The sequence below is a fragment of the Psammomys obesus genome, unplaced genomic scaffold (assembly GCF_907164565.1).
Source record: "Psammomys obesus unplaced genomic scaffold, mPsaObe1.curated_primary_1811, whole genome shotgun sequence".
Classification (NCBI taxonomy): Eukaryota; Metazoa; Chordata; class Mammalia; order Rodentia; family Muridae; genus Psammomys; species Psammomys obesus.
In genome coordinates, this window is record NW_026596155.1 from 614,826 (window position 1) to 640,972 (window position 26,147).

The 26,147-nt window shown below is 43.5% G+C and overlaps 1 protein-coding gene across 1 annotated transcript in view; it reads left to right on the forward strand.

Annotated features, from left to right (window-relative positions):
• Positions 1–313: 313 nt before the first annotated feature.
• Hsd17b11 (hydroxysteroid 17-beta dehydrogenase 11) overlaps positions 314–26,147 on the forward strand; it is a 30,402-nt gene continuing 4,568 nt past the window's right edge. The window contains exons 1-5 of the mRNA XM_055594488.1: positions 314–793; positions 3,366–3,473; positions 13,326–13,457; positions 14,555–14,661; positions 17,265–17,402. Coding sequence (XP_055450463.1) covers positions 584–793; positions 3,366–3,473; positions 13,326–13,457; positions 14,555–14,661; positions 17,265–17,402 — 695 coding nt within the window. The 5' untranslated portion in view covers positions 314–583. The remainder of the gene's footprint in view (positions 794–3,365; positions 3,474–13,325; positions 13,458–14,554; positions 14,662–17,264; positions 17,403–26,147) is intronic.

The window sequence follows — 26,147 nt, forward strand, 5'->3', positions numbered from 1 at the left end:
CATGCATGTCTTATTTGTTCTTATTCGCCCCTCCCCCAGGGCTAATCTCCCATCCCTCTCCTACTACTCCTCTTCCTTTCCTCCAAGAGTCCCCCTTCTTTGCTTCCTGGTCCTTTAAGATGTGATTCCACTTTTTTATTTTTTATTTTTTTTGCAGCCCTTATGCAAAGACAGGCGATGTCCACAGCAGCCTGCGTCTGCCTGTGCCGCAGGCATAACTACCTCTCCAAGGTCTGCTGCAGACAGGGAGGAGATTTTTCCGATTTAGAAAAGCGTGCAGTCACAACCCCTCCTAGGAGGAAGTGGGTGAAAGCTGTCAGGGTCGCACCGCCCCAGGGCTGCGTCTGACTTCGTCCCTCCCAGATTTCCGACTCAGAGAGCGGTTGCTCCGACTGCAGCCGGAGCCAATGGCAAAAACCGCCCAGAAGCCCGGCCCCGCGGAAGGAATGGTTTCGGAATTGTTTGTTTCTCTTCTGTAGAGGAGCTCTGCCTTGCTCCAGCTTTCGCTCTGAGCGTGAGCCATCACACAAGCTCCAGAAGCAGCTCGGGGCCGGGAAGGAGAACAGGGCGGCCGGAAGGAAGGATGAGGCACCTCCTTGACTTGATCCTGTTGCTGCCCTTGCTCATCGTCTTCTGGATAGAGTCTCTCGTCAAGCTTTTTATTCCCAAGAAAAAAAAATCGGTCGCCGGAGAGATCGTCCTGATCACTGGGGCTGGTCATGGAATTGGAAGACTGACTGCCTACGAATTTGCCAGACTTAACACCAAACTGGTGCTCTGGGACATCAATAAGGTAACGGCGCTCCTTCGCTGCCTCTCCTTCCTGGCGCTTCACTCTGGGGACGGGTCTACGCTTGGCAGACAAACACCCTTCACAGTTCTCTGTGAAGAACATCCGGCACTTCCTAGTTACTGTTGCCATTTTTCAGATTTCGGGAGAGGCATGAAGTAGTATCTGTCAAGTCCACGCGAAAGACGATAAGAATCTTGGCTACCTCCCTTCGCCACATTAGCACTGTAAATCGATCCTGAAAATCGCCTGTAATTTCCTCCTGCTCACCCTCATTAGCTTTTGGAAAATGCAGCAGTTTAGAGGTGTGTAGCTGTGAAGTCTCACTACCGAGATGGGTTCAAAAATGACCCGCTACAGAAATCACCACTACTCTGTCACAGTTACTAACAAGAGTCACTTTAAGTTTCCTTGTAAAAAAAAAAAAAAAAAAAAAATTAAAAGCGGAAGAACTTGAGTGTGGCCTCCTGTGCCTGCAGGGGTGTGAGGTGTGAGGGAAGTTAGAAGGACCCTGCAGTGAGGCTTCCATCCGGCTTTCAGTAGATGAGCAAAGGAGTACACCTGTGGCCTCACAGGACAGCCACTGCTCTGTGTACATCCAGTTTGGCAAACAAGAGGTCAAGGTTCATGAGGTTAAATAAGTGGCTAAGACAGCGGGTAACCAGTCCACAGTTTTCTTCTGCCTAGGTGTTAAGACAAGAGGGCCATCAGGAGATGGGGTCCCTCAGCCTGGCGGGGAAAAAACAGATATAAAGTATTTACACAATGAATGAAAGGTGCAAACGGAACCATCATAGGTCAGCTGGCCAAGGCCTAGCGTGGTTATATGGTCAGGCACATAGTGGGCTCTTTGAGTCTTACCTGAGAAACCAGAGAAACGAGACTTCCCAGACCTTTAGCTTTCTGCATTAATGTGTAAAATATTAGTGTCTGCCTCAGAAGGCCAGGAAGATGATAAGTTAATGCATGAGGTAATTTAACGGAACACCTAGCAGATGGCACGCAAACTAACCTGAAACTACAATCTTTAACAAAGAGTGAGTTGGGTTGATGGCTTCTAATCTCTAGCACTGGTGAACACAAATTTTCTCTGACTTGTGTTTATCCAATGAATGTTTATTGACACATACCATCTTCTGGACAGTGTTACAATATAGAACTACAGTTACAGCAGTGATGAAAACGGCCTTCATGCACTAAAGACAATCAGCAGGCAAACTGTATAATAAAATACACAATCACGTGACATTAAGCGTTAAAAAATAAAAAGCACGAAAGGGGGGGGGGGGGGGGGGGGGGGGGGTGGAAAAGGCAGGTTGCCAGTCACCGTGGTGGCCAGGGAAGGCATCAGTAGATGGGGTAAGGGAGGTAGGCTGCTGCTCCCATGTTACGGCACTGGTTCAGGCCCCAGCACCAACACACACAAAAAACATGGAGATGGCTGAGTTAACAGGGCTCAGCAAATCCGAAGCCCGGAGCGGACTGAGGAGAAGGAAAGTGTAAGATCTGGATCAAGGTCTGAGCTGATAAGCTTGGCAGAAGCCACTTATCTCTCATGGCTGTTCAGCTTTTAAGATCTTCCTAGTCTGAATCGAGACGTGGTCTGCGTGGATAACGCACTTGATTTCAAACATTTAGTATGAAAAGAGCAATGTAGAATAATACACTGGCAATACTGAAGCATAATAGTTTGGTGGGTGGACTGGGTTAGACAAAGGGATGGATGGAGTGAACTATGTCTGTCAGATGACAGAGCTGGAGACACTACCTCAGCTGCTGGTGGTTTGGAGAGGGTGAGTGATGGATCTGCCCGCTCTCCGTTGGCTGTTTTATCTATCTGCCAGTTTACTCTGATTTGTGGGCTGCACATAAAGCTTTCATCCCGCCTATCCACGCTTTATAATGTACTCAGGCTAATGGTAACAGTACAAACTTCTGTGATGGTCACAACCGAAACATGGAACCCTGTGGGAACAAATGCAGAGATAAGCGCAGGGCTCTGCTTCCCTTTACTGTCCCATCACTGCGACTTGATGGATACGAAACTCCCGCTGCACGGCAGAGCACTGTCCTGGTTTGACTTTTGCCTGTGGTGTATTTTACTACAAATATTTAGGAAATTTTCCTTATGGAATGCACCGGAGAAGCAAACTGTTCCACTAATCCAAAAAAAAAAAAAATCTGAGGCTAAATTTTATTTCTGTAACATGCTACTGGAAAAGTTAAAATGAGGAATATGACTCAGCACACTTTTGGAGACCTGAGGCCAGGAGCCCCCATTCGGGGTACTTTGGTTTTGAAGGCAGTGGAGTGTTTGCAGGTGATTTCTCCTGAGGGGGGATGGAGAGGAGGTGTGGAAGGAGGGAGTGAAGGACGGGGTTAAGACAGCTGTGGTCACCCAGGAAAGAAAGCATGGAAGCCTGAATGACCAGGTGTAGTCATTCTGAATCCTTAAAGACTAGTGAGCTTCTTAGTAAACAATCCACCTCATGTCTTCCTCCTTGACCCTCAGCCTTTGTGGGACGTGTCCCCACCATTGACATTGTTCTCTTGTTCTCTGGGTGGCTTTTTCCAGAATGGCATCGAGGAGACGGCTGAGAAGTGCAGAAAGATGGGCTCCCAGGCCCATCCCTTCGTGGTGGACTGCAGCAAGCGCGAAGAGATTTACAGCGCAGCAAAGAAGGTAAAATTCCACCGGCGGTTAGAGACGAGTGTTTTGGAGATGATCCCGTTTGCTCATTACACCAAACAACTGAAAAACGTTGTGGTTTGTATTCCCAAGACTGTGCGTCTGGCTAGTGACAGACCTGAAGTGTATTGAGAGAGGCACACGATAGTGTCCTCTACAGCCTTCCAGGGAGCTTGGGGAAGGAGAGATGGCTTCGTGGGCAAGACAGATGGCTCAATGGGTAAGCGTGCCTGCTGCCCAAGCGTGACAGTCTTTGTATGTAGACAGCCACATGTGCCCAAGGCTTGCTGGCTGCCAGCCTAGGTCAGAGTTCAGGGTTAGACTCTGCATCAAGGGAATAAAGCAGAGCAGGACAGGGAATGTCCTCTTCTGACCACCATGTGTGGACATAGACACATGTACCAGGCCTAAGCATCAGTCTCAAGGAAGCAAGATTGTGGGCGTGTGTAGAAGCGGACACAACAGTGAGCATCGCCTCCAGCGATACTCTCTCGGCAGGTGTACAACAGAGTCCAGGTGTACATTCAGCCCCCTGTACGCCCTTAACTTGGTCCCCCATGGTCCGGTTTGGCTGAATGCCCTTGGCTGGCGCTCGCCAATGCTGGCAGTGTCTGCAGAAGTCCGGTGTGAGGCATGGGTGTGAAGCTGACTGTGGGTTAGGGTTTTGCTTGGTGGATCTGATCCTACAGGGCGATGCTGTTCTCCTCCACCAAGCTGAAATGTTCTTCACTCAGGATGCGCTGTCATTTGCAAGGAAGGCCACCCGAGTAGCAGGCGAGTCCTTCAAAGTCTGCATGTCTAGACCTCTCCCTCAGCTAAGCACACACAAAGACACTGATGCAACCAGGCTCAGAGCCTCTTTGTCCAGATTTAGATACAGTTAATTTTTTCCTTCTATTTTAAAACAGTTTAGCTATTTTGAATTTTTTTACTTAAACTATTTTTGGCATGATAATATAATTACCTCATTTCTCCCTTCCCTTTCCTCCCTCCAAAACCTCCCATACATCCCTTCTTGGTATCTTTCAAATTCATGGCCTCCTTTTTCACTAATCGTTGTTACATATATGCATGTATGTATACATATTATATACATACGTATTCCTAAATATAACCTGTTCAGTTCGAGTATGTTACTTGTATGTGTGTTATCGGGGCTGACCATTTGCTATTGAATAACCAACTGGCGCCTTCTCCCGTTCTCAGCATTCCTCGGTTGTCTGTCACGTCTTTTATGCAGGGCTGAGGCCTCACGGGCTTTCCCCACCCACCTTGGTGTGTATTGGCAGCACCCTTCTTCTGCCATGTTTAGGCAGATGAGACTGGGCACAGCTTCTGACATCCTAGGAGACACTCTCTCACAGCAAGCTCACAGATCCTCTGGCCCTTACAGTCTTTCCACCCCCTCTTCTGCGATGTCCCCCGAGTCTCAGGTATAGGAGAGTTTTGTTGACGTATCTGTTGGGACTGTGCTCTACATGTTGCGTTTTGACTGGTTGTGGTTTTCTGTACCGGTCCCATCTGTTGTAAAGAGAAGCTTCCTTAATGAGGGGTGAGGACCACATTTATCTGTGGAGATAAGAACAAATATTTAGAATGTTGTCAGGGATTATCCTAGCTTAGTAAAGTGTGTAGGTTCTCCTCCAAGACCTTTGACTTCACTACTCCTGGGTATTTGGCTAGGTTTTTCCAGCATGAGGCATGATTTTCCCTCTCGTTAAATAGGTCTCTAGTCCCATTAGAAGGGTGTTGGTCACCGTCTTAGTGATGGTTACTACTGTTGGGAAGAAACACCATGACCAAAACCAACTTGGGGTGGTGGAAAGGGTTTATTTCATTCACAGTCCAATATAAGAGTTCATCATCAAAATCAGTGAGGACAGGAACTCAAACAGGACAGGATCCTGGAGGCAGGAGCTGATGCAGAGGCCATGAGAGGTGCTGCTTACTGGTTTGCTCATCATGGTTTGCTCAGCCTGCTTTCTTATAATGCACCAGCCCAGGGATGTCACCCCCCACCTTGGGCTGGGCCCTCCCCACCTGATCACTAATTAAGAAGACGCCTGACAGCTGGATCTCGTGGAGGCATTTCCTCAGTTGAGGCTCTCTCGTCCCTGGTGACTCTAGCTGATGTCAAGTTGACATAAAACCAGCTGGTACAATTACCACCAAGGTGTGTGTGCTACTCGCTGCTGCAGCTCAGCGTTATCATGCCTTGCTGGGCATCGTTCTGGTTCATAGGCATCGTTGCTGGAGAGGACTGTTGATCGCCTCCCATCTTTGGAAGCTTTCGTAGCACCATTTGTACCATGGACGCTAGTGTTCACGGAGGGGGCATGCAGGTCAGTTCCAGTTCAGAAGCCTCGGGGCCTTGTGTCTGAAATGCATGGTGTCTTCAGCAATAAGGACTTGCCTTCTAGCTCTGCAGGGCAACCAAAGGAGATCGCAATAGGCTGTGTGTTTTGGGAGTCTCTTGGAGAACCCTGACCAACAACTCAAAAGAGGGCTTCTCATGTCTGGTGTTGGGGACTTTGTTAGGCTTTGGCTCATTGTCAGCCCAGATGAGCAAATTTCATTTAAACTATATAGGTATGTCTGTACACAGGCTTACATGTATTCTAGGTTTGTTTGCTATTGTTCTTGGTTTTTGTTTGTTTGGTTGGTTGATTGGTTGGTTGGTTAGTTGGTTTTGGTTTTTCAAGACAGGGTTTCTCTGTGTAGCCCTGGCTATCCTGGAACTCACTTTGTAGATCAGGCTAGCCCTGAACTCAGAGATCTACCTGCTCCTGTCTCCCTATTTCTGGGATTAAAGGTGTGCACTACAATGCCTAGCTTCCCTTTCCTGGCAATTGTCCCTTTTTAACTTTCCTGGTTTCTGCAGTTACTACAGGATATGTGCTCAATCTGAAGATTTGGAGCTAGGAGCCACAATGACTGAGAACAATTGACATATTTATTTCTGAGTCTGGGTTACTTCATTTAGTGTTATCTTTTCTAGTTCCAGACATTTACCTGCAAATTTCATTTTTCTTTACAGTTGAATAGTATGCTAGAAAATATATTCACCACATTTTTATTATACGTATTTCTTAACTTTTGGGAATAGGGCACCAATGAACATAGCTGAGCAGGTGTCTGCAGTGTGATGTCAAGTCCTTTGGTGTAGTTGGGTCTCGTGGTGGGTTTATTTTTAGCACATTTCCATAGTGGCTGCACCAGTTTGCAATCTCACCAATGCTGAATGAGAACTCCCTTTCCCCCGCATCCACTCCAGATTCATTGTCAGTTGTTTTGTTGATCTTTGCCATTCTGACTGGAGTAAGATGAAATCTTAAAGTTGTTTTGATTTGGATTTCTCTAATTTCTAGTAATGATGAACATTTCTTAAAGATATTTCTTAGCCCAATTTTTCTTCATTTGAAACGTCTCTTTTCAGGTTCCCGGCCCACTTTTTGAATGGGTCATTTGTGGGCCCCGTAGGCATGTGTATTTAAGTGCTTAGTCACCAGGGAGTAGCACTGTTTGAAAGGATTGGAAGGATTAGGAGGTGTGGCCTTGTTGGAGTAAGTGTAGCATTGGGGGTAGGCCTTACAGGTTCAAAAGCCCATGACAAAGCCCATGCCAACCCTGGAGTATCTGTCTGTCTGTCTGTGTCTCTACCCCTCTCTCTGCCTATGGATCAAGATGTAGCTCTCAGCTACTGCCCCAGCAGCAGCCTGTGTGCTGCCGTGCTCCCCACCATGCTGATAATGGACCAAACCTATGAGACTGTAAATAAGACCCCAATTAAATGCTTTCTTTCATAAGAGTTGCCTTGGTCATGGTGTCTCTTCACAACATTAGAACTGCGACTAAGACAATTTGTCTTCCGAATTCTTTGTTTTTTGAGTGCTTTACATATTTTGCATATTAATCCTCTGTCAGATGTGTAATTGGCAAAGGTTCTCTCCCATTCTCTGGGCTTCCTCTTCACTCAGTTGGTTGTTTCCTTAAATCTGCAGAAGATTTTTGGTTTTATGAAGCCCCACTTGTCAAATATTGGCCTTAGTTCTTGGGCAAATGGAGTTCTATTCGAAAGTCATGTGGGGTACCACTTATTTTTTCTAGAAGTTTCAGTGTTTCAGGCTTAGGTGTTTGATACATGTGGAGTTGATTTCTGTGCAAGGTGATAAATGTGTGTCTAATTTCATTCTCCTACGTGTGGAATCCCATTTTCCACCATCTGTTGGAGACACTTTCTTTTTTTCCAGCCTTCGGTTTTGGTGTATTTACCAAATATTAAGTAGCTGAAGGTATGTGTACTCATGTCTGTATCTCATGCTTTATTTGATTAGTCTGCATGTCTTTTTCTGTACCAGTACCATACTGTTTTTGTTATTATAGCCCTGTAATATACATTAAGATCTGGAATAGTAACCCTGCTAGCATTGTTTTCCTCCCCCTCCCCCCTGCCCCAGGGCTGCTTTGCCTATCAGGGGTCTTCTGTGGTTCCATATGAATTTTAGAATAGTTTTTTTCTATGTCTGTGAAGAGTGAGATGAGGATTTTGATTGGGATTGCACTGAATCCATAAATAGCTTTTGCTAGAATAGTCATTTTCCCAACGTTAATTCTACCAATCCCTGAGCATGGGATGTCTTGTGTCTTTTTTTTTTTTTTTTTTTTTATGTCTTTCATCAGAGGCTTAAAGTTTCCATGTCCTTTACTTCCTTGGTTAAGTTTATTCATAGATATCTTACTTCCTTTGAGGGTATTGTGAGTGGGAACGTGTTCATCATCTCCTTTCTGTAGGTTTGTTGTTGACATATTAAAAAGCTATCGATTTGTACAAGTTTTTTTGTATCCTGCTGCATCGCTGAATTTATTTAGAATTTCTAGAAGTTTTCTGTTAGAACTTTGGGAATCCATAATGTATAGTATCATGTCATCTGTAAATAGGGATAGTTTGACTTCTTTTCCTATCTGTACTCCTTAAATTTTCTTCTCTTGCTTTATTGCTCCAGACAGTACTTCAAGCTCAATACAGAAAATAAGTCAGAACAGTAGACATTCTGTCTCATCCCTGACTTCAGCGGGATTGTTTCAAGCTTTTCTCCATTTATGTGGGGTCACCTGTATTATGTTGTATATGTACATGTATTATGTTGAGCTGTGATCCCTTTAGCCCTACATTCTCAAGGACTTTTATCATAAAGGTATGTTGGAACTTAAAAAAAAAAGGCGCTTTTTCCCTGCTTTTTTGAGATGATCATGTGTTTTTAGCTGTTAAGTCGATTTATTTGATCTATTACATTTATTGATTTATGTATATTGGTCATACTGGACAATCCCTTCTTTGTATGCCCATATTTTCCTGCCAGTGTTTCAGTGAGCATGTTTGAGTCTGTGTCCATCAGGGATGCTGGCATGTGGTTTTCTTTTCTTGCTGTGTTTGCTAATTTGGTATTCAAGTAATACTGGCTTCATAGAAAGATTGTAGGAGTCCTCCTTAATGTCTCTGTTCTTTTCAGTAGTTTAAGAAGCATTGGCTGTTGATCTTCTTGGAAAGTCTGGTAGAATTCTGATGGGACTCCTCCATCTGGCCCTAGCATTTTTGGTTTTATTTTGCCTTGTGTTTTTGTTTTTGTTTGTTTTTTGTTTTGTTTTGTTTTTTGTTTTTGTCTGAAAGGCTTTTAATTATTATTTCAATTTTATTTGTTATGTGTCTGTTTAGATTGTTGACTTCTTTTGGTTTAATTTTTTTGGTTTGGCTGAATCTAGAAATTCATCATTTTTTCTTCAGGTTTTCAAAAATAGCTAATGGTATATAGGCTGCTAAAATATTTCCTTACAATATTCTGAATTTATTAGCTTAATTCTGATTTTGTTAATTTAGGCCTTCTGTTTCTTTCTTTTGATTAGTTAGGCCAAGTGTCTATCAATCTCACTTACTGTCTCAATAAAAATAGCTCTTAGATTTGTTGATTCTTTGTATTATTTGTTATTACTGTGTCTTTTTCACTGATTTTTTTTTTAATTTCTTCCCAATGATTGGATTTAGATTTGGTTTGTTCTTATTTTTCCAAATTTTTGAGTTGTTGATTCTTTGTGATATTTGTTGTTGTTTCTATTTTATTGGTTTCTGCTCTGATTTTTTTTTTCTTCCCATTGATTGTGTTTCAGTTTGGTTTTTCTTGTTCCAAATTTTTTTAATTATATCATCAAGTTAGTTATTTGTTCTCTTTCTGATTGTTTAATATAATTACTTAGAGCTATATATTTCTCCTCATAAGACTGCTTTCAGTTTGTACCTGAGGTTTTTGTTGTGTTTTCATTTTCATTTAGTTGTAGGAATTTTTTTTCTTTCTGATTTTTTTTCCTAAGGCCCATTCATCACTAGGTAATGTGCTATTTACTCTCCATGAATTTGTGTACTTACTAAAGATTTGTTTGCTGTAAATGTTAAGTTTTGTTGCTTTGTGGTCAGATAGAACACAAGGAGTGATTTAAATCTTCTTTAATTTTTGTGTTTTGTGTCCTAGGATGTGATCCAATTTAGAAAAGTTCCCGTATGCTGCAGAGTAGAATGTATGTTCTTTGGTGTTAGGTTGGAGTGTTTTGTGGTTATTTGTTAAGTCCATTTGATATATGACATAATTAATTCGGGTGTTTTTGTTTTGCTTTGTTTTGTTTTTTGTTCAGATGATTTGTCCATTGTAGAAAGTGGGTTATTAAAGTTCCCTTCTGCTATTGGATTGATAATAATCTGTGTCTCTAAATCCAGCAGGAACAGTAGTCCGTTTGCTTGTTTTGTATGAAATAGCACTCTCCAGAGTTTGCTGCATATATGTTTAGGATGGTAATGTCCCCTTGGTTAGAATGGTGTGTCCCTCTTTATGTCTTCTGATTAGTTTTAGTTTGAAGTCTGTTTTGTCAGGTAGTAGTATATATCCTCTCTGTGGAGTAGAATACCTGTGCCACAGGGATATTGGTGACAATGAAATGAATCAACTCTGTGAAGCAGCTAACCAATTCAACTGTGAACTTGCTTTCTTTACTAAGAAATATGCAGATTTGGCATCATTCCCACCCTGGGCAGAGAATAAATAATAAAAAAGAAAAAAAGATAAAGCATCTGTAAATAAATTACTAGAACTGTTACAACTAGGAAACTACTCAGCAGGGGCTGGAGAGATGGCTCAGCAGGTAAGAGCCCTGGCTGCTCTTCCAGAGGATCAGGGTTTAATTCCCAGCACCTACATGGCAGCTCACAACTGTCTGTCACTTCAAGATTAACACCCTCACACAGACATACATGTAGGCAGAATACCAATGCACATAAAATAAGAATAAACAAATCATTTAAAAAAGGCATGTGCCATCATGGCTGAAAGTCTCTGCATTTTAAATAAGAAAGAAACTACTCAACTTTCTGCATCTAAGAATGTAAAATTATAGATTAAATCCCATACGTCCCTAAATAATCAATTGGGTTGTTAAACATTATATATATAGAAAACTGTGATGTTTTTCTAGATAAATATACTAAACCCACATACTCGAAATAAATATTTTTTAAAAAAGAAAAAGTTGATAGTGTTTGAGAAACTTCTTTAGTAATATGAAAGAGCAATTTGAGTTCATCATTAATAATCGTCATACTGTGCTAGGGATATGAGTACTGATGTTATGGATAAAAGATAAAAACTGTAGCTTGACCCTTCCCGCCTTAATTACACGCAGATGTGAGGAATGAGACTTCGACCTGCTCACTGCTAAACCTTTGTTCCCTGGCAGCCTTTCTGCGTGCAGTCCTTTGTGGAAATCTGGATTAAAGGTTCCATTTCCCATGTTTAAAACAGGCAAACAAGAGTCCATGCCTTAAAGCACTGCCGTGAGTGTTAAATACAGAGAAGACTGAAACCACCTGAAACATACAACGAAGAGAACGCCTCCATTAGGCCATTTTATCACTTTTCCTTCAACATCCCAGCATACCCTAGCACTAGCTCCAAATAATGGTGACTTTCTTAGGAGAAACTTAGCTTCCATTTTGAGCCCAATACATAACAGGGTGCTGTCTGACTCTAGGGTGTATGCAACCAATAAGCTTAGCTGCTCAAAGGCTAAAACAAAAGTTCTTACACAAAGAAAGTCCTTGCACGGCTAGACTTGGGAGCTGTGGTGCTCCAGTCTTCTGAAAAGCATCGGGAGTCTCTGAACTTTCTTATTCACAGGTGCTGTTACTGGTTACAGAGAATTCCAACATGCAGCAATCACAAGACTCTAAGTTCCACCTTCTTAAATACGAGCAGCCTTCACTGCTCAGAGGATGCCTTGGACAGCTGTTGGCAGCCAGCCCTGTTAACCTGCTTCTATTTCCTCAACTGAAATCATTTTACCATACCCGCTTTTACCCACAGTTGGCTTTAGTGGCTTACATAACCTTCTGACATTATTTCTTCAGTTTCTCGAATGTTCTTCCTTTTAAACCAATACCAAAGGGAGAAGTTAATTTTCAAGGGGGAGCACTTCAGTCTTAGAAACTACACATGCAACTTTTTGTTTTGTTTTGGACAGGGTCTCACCAGGCAGCCCTGGCTGGCCTAGAACTCTCTATGTAGATCATGCTGGTCTCAAACTCAACAGTCATGTGCCTGCCTCTGCCTTTGGAGGTCTAGAATTAAAGATGTATACCACTGTGCCCAGCTGTATATAATATTTTTATTATTTGCCTTACATATATTTCCATATTAAGATCTTCTGAGACACATCATAAGGCCAAGAAAAGAATCTACAAACATATCCTTTAGACATAGGTACAAGCTGATGTGTATTGGTGACATAATAGTGATAGCATATTATAATTTTTACCAGATAGCTCATTTACATGTTGTTACATTGTTCCCACAACAAGCTATAATCTTGGTTTGTTTGTTTTTGTTTATTTTTTTTCCCGAGATAGGGTTTCTCTGTGTAGTCTTGGCTGTCCTGGACTCACTTTGTAGACCAGGCTGGCCACAAACAAACAAACAAAAAAACCTCACAGCAGTCCACCTGCCTCTTCCTCCCTGAGTGCTGGGATTAAAGGTGTGAGGTGGCCATCCAAGATATATATATATAATTTTTTTAAACAGAGAGTTCACTCTAACTACAATGTTTTTCAATGTTATTTATCTATCTGTTTATTTATTTATTTTGCATGTGTGAGTGTTCTATCTGCATATATACCTGTAGGCCAGAAGAGGGCATCAGGTCTCAGCGTAGATGGTTGTGAGCCACCATATGGTTGCTGTGAATTGAACTCAGGACCTCAGGAAGAGCAGACACTGCTCTTAACCACCAGCCCCCAAGCTATATTCTTAACTCCATTTTAAGCAATGGACATCTTGAATCACTTATTGTCTAAATAGTAGCATAGTCAAAACTCTACTCAAGGCTGATTAAAGACCCTCTGCTTGACACTCCTAAGCCTTTGCTGCCTGATGGAGAATGATGGGTAAGTAACAGAACAATCATGAAAAATTTCCCAGAACTGCCCTAGAATCTTCTAATAAACTTAACTCACTTCTGCTTAACTTTTGAAGAAGTGTTTAAAAATCAATGCTATTTCACCAAATATCTCTTTAGCCATAATCAACAGAGTAATGCCAAGAGACTAAATTACAAAAGAATTCTAAACAGAGCTGCTTTGGGCATAAGTCCTGAAACAGTAAGGGTCTTTTATGCCGTGTTGGCATATGGGTAACAAAACTACTTTTCCATGCCTACATACTAGGTAAGAATGTCTGCTCTTGTAAATGTCAGAACGTGTAAAGCTGTAGCCAGAGCGTTTAATGAGCACAGTGATCTTCTCTGATGGTTAAGGTAAAGGAAGAAGTCGGAGACGTCAGCATCCTGGTAAATAACGCTGGCGTCGTCTACACTGCAGATTTATTCGCTACACAGGACCCTCAAATTGAAAAGACTTTTGAAGTCAACGTGCTTGCACACTTTTGGGTGAGTGTGATTTCTTTTTCAAAACTACTTCCTTTTGAAGACTCAAAGATTAAGAGTTCATTTCTCATGATATGACCTACCTTTTGCCAACACTTGGCATCTTCCAAAATTAATAATAAAGTAAGTCATTGTGCGTTTTAGGTGTTGTAGGTGTTCACGTTCTTCTGACTTTTAGCATCAAAGTCTCAGGTATGCCAAGATGGACTTAAACTCAGTATATGGCTGAGGCTGGCTTTGAACTCCTGATCCTCCTGCCGCTGCCTTCAAAGTTCTGGGTTTGCAGGCGTGTAACACCGTGCTTTGCTTGTAGAGTTTGAGTCTAAACTAGATTTACACACCTCTCTGTGAGAGTGTAGACACACAGAAAGGAAGAGGAGACCACACAAGCCATTGCCACAATTTTGTAGCGAGGGTGAATGCAGTATGCCCTCAATCTCATGAGACTCAGGCGCATATTATGTCCAGGCCTCAAAATCTTCAGGCTCTATGATAGAACTTGCCATTCGAGGACCTTAGTATGTGTTTCTGAAGATTCCAAGTAGTTCCCAGATAGTTTATAAAAGAGTATTTTCTTAGGTGTGAGCTTGGGGTAGTTGGAGCTGTTTCCCCTGCTTTCCCCAAGCCATTCATGTCTTTCTTCCAATGTTGAGTGTGCTAGCCTTCTGCGTGCTATACGCTTGTATATCCCTAGCACACAGTGGGTGCTAAGGAGGTGTTCAAGTGTATGAATTAATTGGTAGCCACTAGAAGATTGCTCTTCACGGTGCTCTGAGGTCATGATCAAATTATTGTGTCGTAATTTAGTGTTAATTCCTCCTGTACTCTAGAGTATCGTTTCGTGCGGTGGTAGAAGACACCAATGGCAAGAGTCCGACGGTTAGGGATGTAAGCAGTTACCAATTTAAATGAGATGAGTTCCCAATGCTCTCAGCATCTGCTGTGGTTTTTCTGAAGTGATGTCCTGTCCATTTGTGTTAGGCCGATGCTCTTGGCCATCAGGCATTTTTCAGGAACAAATGTTTGCAAAGTATACTCTCCATGAGCCTATAAAGCAGAAATAATATGCAGGGTTTCTTTGTACTAAAAATTATTTCTAGACCACAAAGGCATTTCTGCCGGCGATGATGAAGAATAACCACGGGCACATTGTCACTGTAGCCTCAGCAGCAGGGCACACGGTGGTCCCCTTCCTGCTGGCTTACTGGTACGTGAGTATTTTTCCTTCATCGACTCCTACCCTTGACTTGTATGTTTGGCTTAGATCCTTGTAAACTTTTTACATACTACGCACACATATCTTACACAAAAATAAATTATTGGCCCACCTATTTATACTTGTGTCTGTATATTTACACACATCTGTGGGTGCGTGTACAGATACATTTGTATTATTTTTAGAATTTAGGCACTTAATTTTTTTTTACCCTGTCTAGTGAGGACTGTCTTCACGATAAGGGAAGAAAAGCTGCCAAAATAGAAAGAGCTACTACTCAAAGTCTTGTGATTAACAGCATTACCAACTGCTCAGCCCCTTTTCAGTTGCCTTCAAGGGCTGATGACTTCTGCCAGCAGAAAACCATGCTTATCAGATACTAATAAGTGGGCCACTGAGCCCAGATGCTGCCAAGGGAACACACTACTTTCTGTTTCTTCCTTCTTTGTGCGTCTCCCCGCCCCGCCCTCTTTTTCTTCCACCCTCCCTCTATCCCTCCTACTCTCCCTCTTTTTTGTTTTTGGGGACAAGGTCTCATGTGGCCAAGCCAGGGCAGATCTCGAACTCCTGATTCCCCTGTTTTTACCTCCCGAGTCCCGGGCTTGCAGGCATGCACCGGTGTGCAGAGTCTGTGCAGTTCTGGGGATCACACCCAAGGCCCTGTGCATATAGGTGAGCACTGTGCACTGAGCCACATCCTGGCCCTGACACTGCCTTTTAATTGTAAAGCTTTTTAAAAGCATAACACACATTTGTAATAATGAAAATGAATTACTTCAAAGTAGATGAACCCATTTAAAAAACAAAGACAGGACAGGAGGAACCCTCTTAGCATTTCCCCCGTTACCACTCAAAGGTAAAACCGCAAGCCGGCTTGGAACAACCCAGCCTAAAGTTGCCTGTTTTCTATGTTTACGTACATGCAGTCTCACTGTATTTGTGAGATGTGCCCACAATGTCCTTTGTGGCTATGGTTTGATCACACAGTAGGCTCTTGTATCGTGTGAATGTCCAAGAACCTGTCTGCCTACTTACAAACATCAGGGATGTTTCCACGATAATGGCATGAAGGCTGACTTAGTCCTTTCCTAGCTTTAAGACCTTAGGCTAACTTACTCGGCTTTTCTGTGCTTCATTTTCCTCATCCATAAAATAGGTTAATAACAGTATCTAACTTCAATCATATAATGAATGAACTCAACAATGATTCTCTGATCGTGCGAATGTTTAGTAACTGGAGGGCACCTGCTGGAGTTTCACTTCCACCTTCCTGTATGCACACGAAACAACAGGGTCCCACCTATCAGCTTTCAGAACAAGACCCCGGAAACTGAGTCTATGCTGTCCAGTTGTTCTTTGTGGGACAAGACAAAGAAAAGGCAGAATCATTGATTCTTTTCTTTATGACCGAGTTCTCACCTAACACTGTCCTCAGTCTCTTACAACTCTGTGATCACGTGTCACACATTATATATTTTGCTCACATTCACAGCCCCCCTAACGCTACACTGTTCCACCCCCCAAACCTGCTTCCAACTTCAAGTTGATTTTTAAAAGGGAACTATTAGCTTGGAAAGATATTTTATCAACACAAGCAGCCAGTGTAGGAATAACAGCAAAAGTACATGTGGACATTATCTTACAATGAAATGTTGTTTCAAAAAATGATTGGAAGTCAGAAATAATAATTCTGACCAAATCCAGAGTTTTAAAGATTGCCAGGCTCAGTTATATCTGATGACTGCGTGTTGAAAGACAAACTGAGAAAATACAAAATTTCACATTACTTGACCATAACTTATTAGAGAAAAATGCTACTGTGCGCTCTCTAAGTTTCAACCAAAATGAGGATGTTTTTATGTCCATCTCTGTTGGTATTTTATTTTGTAGTTTCTCTTCCAGTTGCCTTGAGCCTTTTTCTGTTGAAACAGACCTCTTACTGGTTCTTAAAGGTTTCTTTTGTTTTTTTTTCAGTTGGTTTTGTCGTGAAGCCTGGGCATCAAATCCAGTGCCTCTTACATAATAGGCTAGGCCATGGGAAAGCCTCCGGCTCAGAGACCCTGACTCCGAAAATAAGAGGAAGTGCATTAATGAAAAACACCAGCCTTAAATCTATACACACACACACACACACACACACACACACACACACACACAAGAGCAGGCACGTGCATGCATTACACATCTGAAACATTCTATCCCAGAAAACTTAGGAAGTGGGGGAGGGTTAAGAAAAGGCTCTGAGGATGTTAAGCTGTTGCTTTAAAGAAGGCTGGATGGGTACAAAAGTATTTCCCCCTGGGTTCCATGACCATGTAGAACAAATAACTGGCAGATTACAGTGACATTGGATTTTATGGAAACAGCAGCGATGAAAGCAAACACAAGTTTCCTGTCATGTGAAACCCAGCTGGTTAGCGATGCCAACAGGTAGGAAATGCTCCCCGCCATGGGCTTGAGGCCTAGGAATTTCCTGTTGTGTCACAGATGGAGCTGTGCCCGTGATGAGGGGCGCCCCTGCTGCTGGCCGGAGGCGCTCACCTAACACAGCACCCCAGTGTTCTTGAATTCACTCGGGAACCCCTCTCTTCCAGTTCCAGCAAGTTTGCTGCTGTTGGCTTCCACAGAGCCTTGACGGAGGAACTGGCCGCCTGGGGACGGACAGGGATCAGAACAACGTGCCTCTGCCCTAACTTCATAAACACCGGCTTCATCAAGAACCCCAGCACCAAGTAAGCGGGGAGCGGGGCGCCATCTGGAGGCCGCGGAGCAGGTGTTCGCCCAGGCTCTGTCCTATGGACTTCCTAAAGAGATTAACGTCTGAAACAGCGGCTATCGGATGCCGTCAGTTCACCTGGCTTTCAGTTTTTGTAGACTGTGGGAAAACAGGTGGGGAAACAAAGGGAGAAAGGGAGCGCAGGGCCCTGAACGCAGATCCGGACGCCGCAGGGGAGCCGGGTAATCTCTCCTTTGTTTCTTCAACCCCGGATTAGTGCGCCTTCTTGTCCCCTGGCGTGCTTGGGACCCACGCTGGGCTCCTGAACCCCAGGGGACTTAGATTGTGTGGTAGCGGTGAGGAGCCTGGATGGGGCGGGCCTGGAGCTGCTGTGCCCTCCGTGGCAACCTTCCAAAGGCGAGGCACAGCCTACCGCATACGCACAGTGAAGGGAGGTCATCCGTCCTCACCAGCTCCTTTCTGCTCAGCGCTTTGTAATCGTTGTCAACTCCATACCCACACAACGGCTTTTGCAGCTTGTCCGTTTCAGGGCATCTGCTCGCTTTCCTAGGGAGCTTCAGAATATTAAAGTGGGTCCCTAATAGCCTTTACATGTCACACACATTGGTTGCATAGATTTCCCAGGTGCGCCCCCCTTGGCCGTTAGGTTCCAGGAGGTGTTTAGAAAGGTCTCTTTTTTGTGGCACGTTTACACCTACTGAATCACTCCCTAGCAGCTCGGATGGGAAGAGATGGCGGAGGAAAGTGCCTGCCCGGGATTGGACCCAGTGCTTTGCACACGTGCGAGGCAGGTGGCCTGCCAGGGAGCTTCACCTTCAACCAATCTTACATCCAATGAGGTTTATTGGATGGAGAGAGAGGGAAGGAGAGAGATATGGTAGGGCAGAAAGGGTGCCCTGACAGAGAGAGGGGAGCGCAAGAGAGCTAGAGAGTAAGAGAGGGACAAAACAGCAGGTTGGTCCTTTTATGGAGCAATTTAACCACCCCTGGGACTACCCAGGCGACACATGATGACATCATAGGTTGCTAGGCAACCCAGAAGCAGGCTGCCTAAATACTAACGGCTACACTTCTTACATGTAAATCTTTACCTGAGTTTACTTTGGCTTACAAAAGAACTGGTGACAACACAGGCCCAATTGCTTTTCCCAAATAGTTAATGAGTTATTCTCTTCTGCTTGTTTAATAACTGATTATTTCCCTCACGGGCCTGCATTTATATCATAGATTCACATATGTAGTTGGCTATGCATTTGTATTCTCTATTTGATTGTATTGATGACATAATTTTTTTAGCACATTCTGCCCCTCAACTTTTGTTCCTTTCTCTTCTGACTTAGCTGTTCTTTGTAAAATGTATTTGAAATTAATGAGGAATATGTAGGTAGTTCACTTGGGACGACGGCACATTCTGTTCCAAATATGGGCTGAGTGGAAAGCCAACACTTTTGGGACCAAAACTGAGAGCTGTATAAAAGTACCAGGATCCCAAGAGTCAGTCAAAGCCAGATGCGCCCAGCTTGCAGCTTACGGTAGGATTCTGTCCCAGTGACGCCGTCACAAGCTGGGATAGAGCCTCATAAGCCGAAATGTATCTACCCAGCTTTCCCAATACCACAGCAGCACCATGAGGGAAAGTCTAGCTCAGCTGAAGCTGTGCTTTACTGCTGCTGCCCAGCTAGGAAAAAAACAAAATTAACATTTGAAATATGAAGTACACAATGCATAGCCATTGGAGAGCTAAAAGAGCCATGAAACATCCTTAAGCTTTTTCTCTCTAGTTTTTCCATTAGTGCACATTCATTTAAGTGATATTATATTAAATAAGGACATTTTCTTTTCTTTTTTTCTTTTTAGCCTGAGAACTTCTGTTCTGTTTATTTAATTAATTATTTTGATTTATACAGTTATGGAGTTTATTCTAATAACAGCTGGGTTGCCACATGACTCAGCAGTAATTAGAACCGGTGGAGTGATAGAAATGAAAATTCATCATGGTGATTTGCAATGTGTTTAGAAGTTAATAATGAAACATTGAATTGATGTCAATGGAAATTGCTCATTTGGATTCCAACAGAGAAAAGGAAAGAAACTTCCTGTCTTATGGTCATTAAGAGACGTGTGTGATGCTAAGACTCTTGACATGCATATTTTGCAGGAAAATAGTTAATTTAAAAAAAATTAGTATATAGTCAGATCAACTAGGTATCTCAAAACCACGGCTCCGGATCTCTACCTCACATTTAGCGAATTTGTAATGTTGGTAATAAATATAGACAGTTTTTTTTACAGGATGTTAACTTTAAAAATACGTAAGAAAAACATATTCACTGTTACTACTTGAATTTGTAATAAACCCTTTGCATCCCCAGCCCCTCTCTCCCTCCTTCAGACATGCCCCACCCCGCGTGCTGGCACAGCAAGCACTTTGCTGACTGAGCCATCGCCTCAGGCCCTGCTTGTTCTTTCATGCCACATGTACATACATGTACATACAATTATATATATATACATTTTAGGAATCACAAATGAGTGACAGCACATCTCTCTCCGAGACTGGCTTAATTCACTTAATATGATTCTTTATCTCCAGCCACTAAGATACGTATTGCGCTGTGCGAATATCACATTTTCTTTACCCATCCCCCTGTCGCTGGATCCCTGAGTTGGTTCCATCACTTGGCTACTGTGAATGGGAGCTGCAGTAAACATTGATGTCTCTGTGATGTGTTTGGAGTTCCTCAGGTCATCCTAGGAATGGGATAGCTGGGTCTCATGGTAGATCACTATACTCCCTTCCAGGTTACATGCCCACCGGAAGCCTCTATGAGGAAAAACAGTGCTTGTATCTGTATTCCTAAAGACTGACATGTCCTCATCTGAGCTCCAGGCATGGTACCTCAGTGTAGTGTGTTTGTATGTCTCTTGTGGCTGTGAAAGCTGAGCAGTTTTTCATGTTTATTGGCTATTTGTCCTTTATTTTTTTAGAAAAATCTGTTCCCTTCTCTAACCCATTTATTGCCTTGGTTTGGTATCTTGATATTTAGTTCTTTTAGTTATTTGTACAACTTAGATATTACTCTTCTGTCAATAGACAGCAAGCTAAGATTCTGCCCCATTCTGTAATCCATCCATCAGTCCATCTGTCTGTTTTCACTTGGTTGTTAACTTTTCTTGCAGAACTTTTTAGTGTCATGAGACCTCACCTAAAAATAATTTATGTTAAGGCACAATTTTGTTAGAAAACAAAAGTGAGAATAAACCCAGGGGTTCTGGCAGGCGCCTCCGGCCAACCCTCTGGAGCTAAATTTCATGCAGCATAAGCAACAAAGAAAGACCTGTCTCCAACAACCAGAGAAACAAACAGCAAGCCCCAAAGCAAGACTGTCTAGTTCAGAAAGCCAGTTCTTAACTCCATCTTTTTTAACTATAAGAACCTAATTCGACCCCAAAGAAAGAAAAGGAACAGTCCTGTCTGTGGTTGGGGAGCAGGACTAATGAAAAGGGGAGTCTCGTTCATGAACCTGAGAACAGGTAGGCTGAAATAACACTCGCCACTTTCCTCTCTGTCTCAGGATGTAGGTGCTATTGGCATCTAGATATTGGCATCCTAAAAACAAAACAAAACACAAAAACAACAATAACGAAAACGGGCTTATCTTTCTGTTGTTAAAACCAGATACCACACTTTAAAGCTGTTGCTGTTTTAACCTTGCCCTGGGGCATGGCTGGACAAGCCAAGGGCGCCCTCTCCTGGCAAGACTGCACTCGTAGGAGAAACTATTTAAAAAGTGACTGTGTGCACCAAATTGAACACTATACATGGTATTTGCTTCCCCTAGGGCGCTGGAGCAGATGCTCTCTAGCTACCTGGTAGGTGAGCTGTCTGCGGCTTGCCCAAGGGCAGCAGACTGGACCCTCAGACCTGCTTGCACAAAGCCAGATTTCTCACTGAAGAAACTGGAATGGCTTCTAAGTGGCCGAGTTTCAAATCATGTGTCATGTTAATGTGGGTTCTTAAATCCTCTTTTGAAGGCACTCGGATGTAGTTTGTCGATTCTTGTGTTTATACATGTAACAAAACAAACGGGCTTTCCATTAAGGCTATAATATATAGTTCACTCTAGTCTGAATTTATAGGAATTAAGTCTTATCATGCATTCCAATTAAGTTCTTGAGAACTAAGAATTAGTTTTCTTAAGTAAACTTGGATAGCAATAGAGTTATTTCAAAACAGTCACCTGCTAAATGCCAGCAGCAAAACTGTATACGTTATAGTCCCCTCTATTCTCTGCTCTGAGCCTACATGCCAGCTTTGATCCTCTGACCATAGTTTGATAATCTCTCTCTCTCCCTCTTTCCCTTCCTCCCTCCCTCCCTCCCTTCCTCTCTCTCTCCTTTCTTTCTTCCCTCCGTCTTTTCTTCTCCCTCTTATTTCATACAGCCAAAGCTGGATTCAAACTCACTATGACGTGAGAATGACTTGAATTTAGGCTCCTCCCACCTGCCTCTATCTTCTGGTTGCTGGGATTACAGGCTTGAAACACTCCCTCAGTTTACCCTGCTCTAATTCCTATAAGTCTGTGCCCAGGCCAGCTTTCTGTCACTCCGACAAATTACCTGAGATAGGCAACCTGTCGAGAGAAAACGTTTATTTTTGTCCAGTTTTGGAGATTCCCGCCTGATTGGTTGGGCTCAGAGCAAAGTAACACATCAAGGCAGCAGCCTGTACACCAGGCATGGAACCTTGTGTTTCCAAGATTATCCTCATTAAGATGAGTATCACAAGGTAAAGGCCAGTTTGGGCTTAGATACTAAGACCCAATACTTTCAACTTTTTGACTTCTTCTTCTTCTTTAATTGTCATTGTTGTTGTTTGGTGTGTGTGTGTTCTTTAATATATAAATACAACCTGCTCAATCCATACAATGTCACTTGTAATGGTCTGCATCTGTTACAAAGAGAAGTTTCCTTGATGAGGCATGAGGACCCCAAGTAACTGTGGGTGAAAAGACAAATATTTAGAATGTAGTTAGGAATTATGATGGATTAGTAAAGTGGCAGTTATAAGTCCTCTGAGGTCCATGGCCTCACTAGCTCCACTTCTGTACCCTTAGGCTTATCTGGTTGGGTCGGCCATTGTTCATAGGCACCATAGCTGGGTAGGACTGTTGGTGGTCTCCATCCATTTGAAGCTCAGGTGGCTTCTTAATGTGGACTTTCACATGTACTGACTTGATGCTTTTCTTCTTTGATGTAGATGTCCCCTGCCTTGGGTTGCGCTCTGAGCGCCATATGGCAGACATTTTGCCATAGTGTGGCTCCTGTGCATCCCAGAGCTGCTTCTCTGTTGCACTGGATGGCCACGTGCGTGCAGCTCACTTCCTGTGATTGTGTCTTCCAGTTCCCGTTACGTTACTGATTTCTAATTTCACTCCATTGTAGGTTTCTTCCATTATAGTCATATATTCTGTTCAATTTCAGTCTTTTACTCCTGCCGAGATTTGCCTTGTAAACACGGCCTGCCCTAGAAAGGATTATCTGTTTGTTCTTGGAAAGCACATGACGTCTATTGTTACAGAGTGCTTTGTCCACACTGCGTCAGTCTAGCTGACTTCTAGTATTTTTGAGGTCTCCTGTTTCCTGCTAGTCTTCTGTCTCATTTCCCACACTGTTGAAAGTGGGAAATAAAGTCTCCAACCATGTTGTCAAAACAATATTTTCCTCTCAATTCTGACAGTTTTAGCTTCATGTAGTTTGAGTCCCATTGGGAGAAAAGGCTCCTTGAACTTACAAACAGCACTAGGGAAACCAGGACTGTTACAGATGCAAGGCTCTCGTGTGTGTGGTGTGTGTGTGTGTGTGTGTGTGTGTGTGTGTGTGTGTGTGTGAATAAAACTTCATTTACGTACCCTGAAATTATAACATAATTCTCATATGAAATGTTAAGCCATTTAAAACGTAAATCTATTCTTAGTTTACAGCTCACATAAAGTCAGGGCTTTCAGAGTTTGCCAGCCGCTCTCTGGGATATTAAGGAGGACCTGTCTTCCCAGGAGAAAGATGGTGAAAGAGAAAAATTTGACCCCTGGAAACTTGAGACTGGAATCCCACCAACAGCCACCGTCAACAGACAGCCAGGTGCACACTGAGTCCTTTCTGGCTATTTTTGAAAGAAGGCCTTGTGTAAGCCAGGCTAGCCTCCAGCTCTCTGTGGATCCCAGGACGACCCTACCTTTTGATCCTTCTGTATTACCTTCAATTACTGGGGTCACAGACATGAACTCCTCACATAAAAAGGCGGCACGCCTGTAATCCCAGCACTCGGGAGGTGGGGACAGGAGAATCTCTGAGTCTGAGGCCAGCCTGTTCTGCAGAGTGAGTTCCTGGACAGCCAGGGCTACACAGAGAAACCCTGCCTCAAAAAAAACAAAGAAAAATTTAAAATATACTTAAAAATATTTCATAGAATGCTGAATTTCCTCAGACTAAACCAAGACAACAGTCTGAATTTTAGTGTATCAACACAAAAGCAGTGGTGTCTGCTATGCTGCTGAACACTGGTTGTTACAGATACAGTTCTGGATGTGCCTGGCATGCAGAATACACCCTCATGCTCTTTCTTTCTCCTTTCTTTTTATTGATTTTTTTATAGCTTGAAAAACCCTGTGTGATTATGCTTAATTCATATCTTAACCACAGATTCCCCCCCCCCCAAATCTGCTAGGAGAACAATAGAAAAGCCAAATTATTACTACTTAAAAAACAAAATTATTTTTTTAAATTACTTATTGCCTATCAAGAGATTTACTTTTTCACAACCTGGAGACAAAAGACCAAACTACGATGCCAGTATTCGGGGGCTAAGAACATGGCTCAGTGTGTAGAGCTCTTTCCTAGCATGCATGAGCCCTGAGTTCAATCCCCAGCACCATATAAAACCAGGAAGAGTAATACACGGCTAGGACCCTGGCACTTGAGGGAGAGATTTCAAAGAAAAGGACTTATAACACAGTTTTCCGCCCAGAAGGCTGGAACTGGAAGTGACTAATGGTCTGATGGTCTGTGCTTTCTATAGGGCCAGGGGCTCCTAAAGCTCCTGCAGCCAGAACTGGAGGTGCCTAATAGCCCAAGTGACCCCTGCACTATCCTTATGACACGCCAGATGCTTCCTCAGGCCCGTAAGCTGATGCTGGTAGCCTGTCCCTGGAACCCACCTTCTTGGGAAAAGTGATGTGTGCTGTAAGTTGAGCTGGGATGTACTCACGCTTCCTTGTGCACCGGAGATTGTGTGACACCAGGAAACTCCTCTCCAGCTCTACCGTGCTTAAGTATGCTTACAGTAAACTGCTTCGCGTCAGACTCTAGAAAGTTGGAACCAACACTGCCATGTGGAACCGAATTTCCTTCTTGCCTCATGCCGATCAACACTCGACTGGCCTCGTGGTCACCGGGACCCCCCGTAGAGACCTGCTTGTTTCAAGAACAGGCTGTTTTTAATTAAAAGTCTCCTGGAAATGATTTATCTCCTTCTGTCCAGTTAGTGCTATAACAGTGCAGCATAGTCTAAATTATTAGAGTACATGTCATTGATATCTTTACTTTTTCATAGCCAACTTTTAAAACATCTTCTCTTTTACTCAGATAAAGCTCTATTTTTTCCTCTAGATATTTACAAGTTGTGTATGTGTGTGTGACAGAAAGACTATTTTATCTCAGCTAGTCCATAAGAAGGTGTTACACTTACTTAAGGCACTTGTATGGCAGAGCTGTATAACTGGCCAACAGCCAATGTCCATTTCACCATCACGATCCAGGAAGTGCTGGTGCTCGCTTGTACCCACCCAGTGGTGCCCTGTGGGAGCTGAAACCTGCCCTGGGAGGGGGCACCAGTACCATGGAAATCACCAGGCCCTGAGAAACTGGGAAGTGTGTCCTTCAGAGAACCACCTGTTAGACAGTGGCCAACGCCTGCTGCCTTGTGCCCGTTTTCAGATTAAGAAATGACCAACATCCAAAGCCAAGTTTTTGTTGTGAGCGATTGGATTTCTGTTCCCCACCCAGTGGCTCAGCTTCTTAAGTGATGAGTCAGTGCAACCCAGTTCTCTGGCCTGGAAATGTTCCCCAGTCCCCATCCCTGCCCATAGCCTCTTCCTGACCCTGAAAGGCCGGCTCATATATTGATGTAGTTTCTACAGAAGCCATAGTGATCATTTCTTTAATGTGACTGCGTTTCCTCTCAACACGGGGACGCTGGAAGAAACTGAACCGTTTCTGGAAGTCCTTTTCTTTCCCTTGGCCTTTTTACACCATAGGCTTGAGAGTCACTGCGAGTCATTCAGACGCTGTGTGACCTTAGGCAGTGCAGGGGCATCCAACATTCAGTCACTGCAGCACTTCCTGATGGCGGGCACCAGGCCACAGTGTGCACTTCCTGATGGCGGGCACCAGGCCTCAGTGTGCACTTCCTGATGGCGGGCACCAGGCCTCAGTGGGCACTTCCTGATGGCGGGCACCAAGCCTCAGTGTGCACTTCCTGATGGTGGGCACCAGGCCTCAGTGTGCACTTCCCGATTGTGGGCACGGGGCCTCATTGTGCACTTTCTGATGGCGGGCATGGAGCCACAGTGTGCACTTCCTGATGGCGGGCACCAGGCCTCAGTGTGCACTTCCTGATGGCGGGCACCAGGCCTCAGTGTGCACTTCCTGATGGTGGGCACCAGGCCTCAGTGTGCACTTC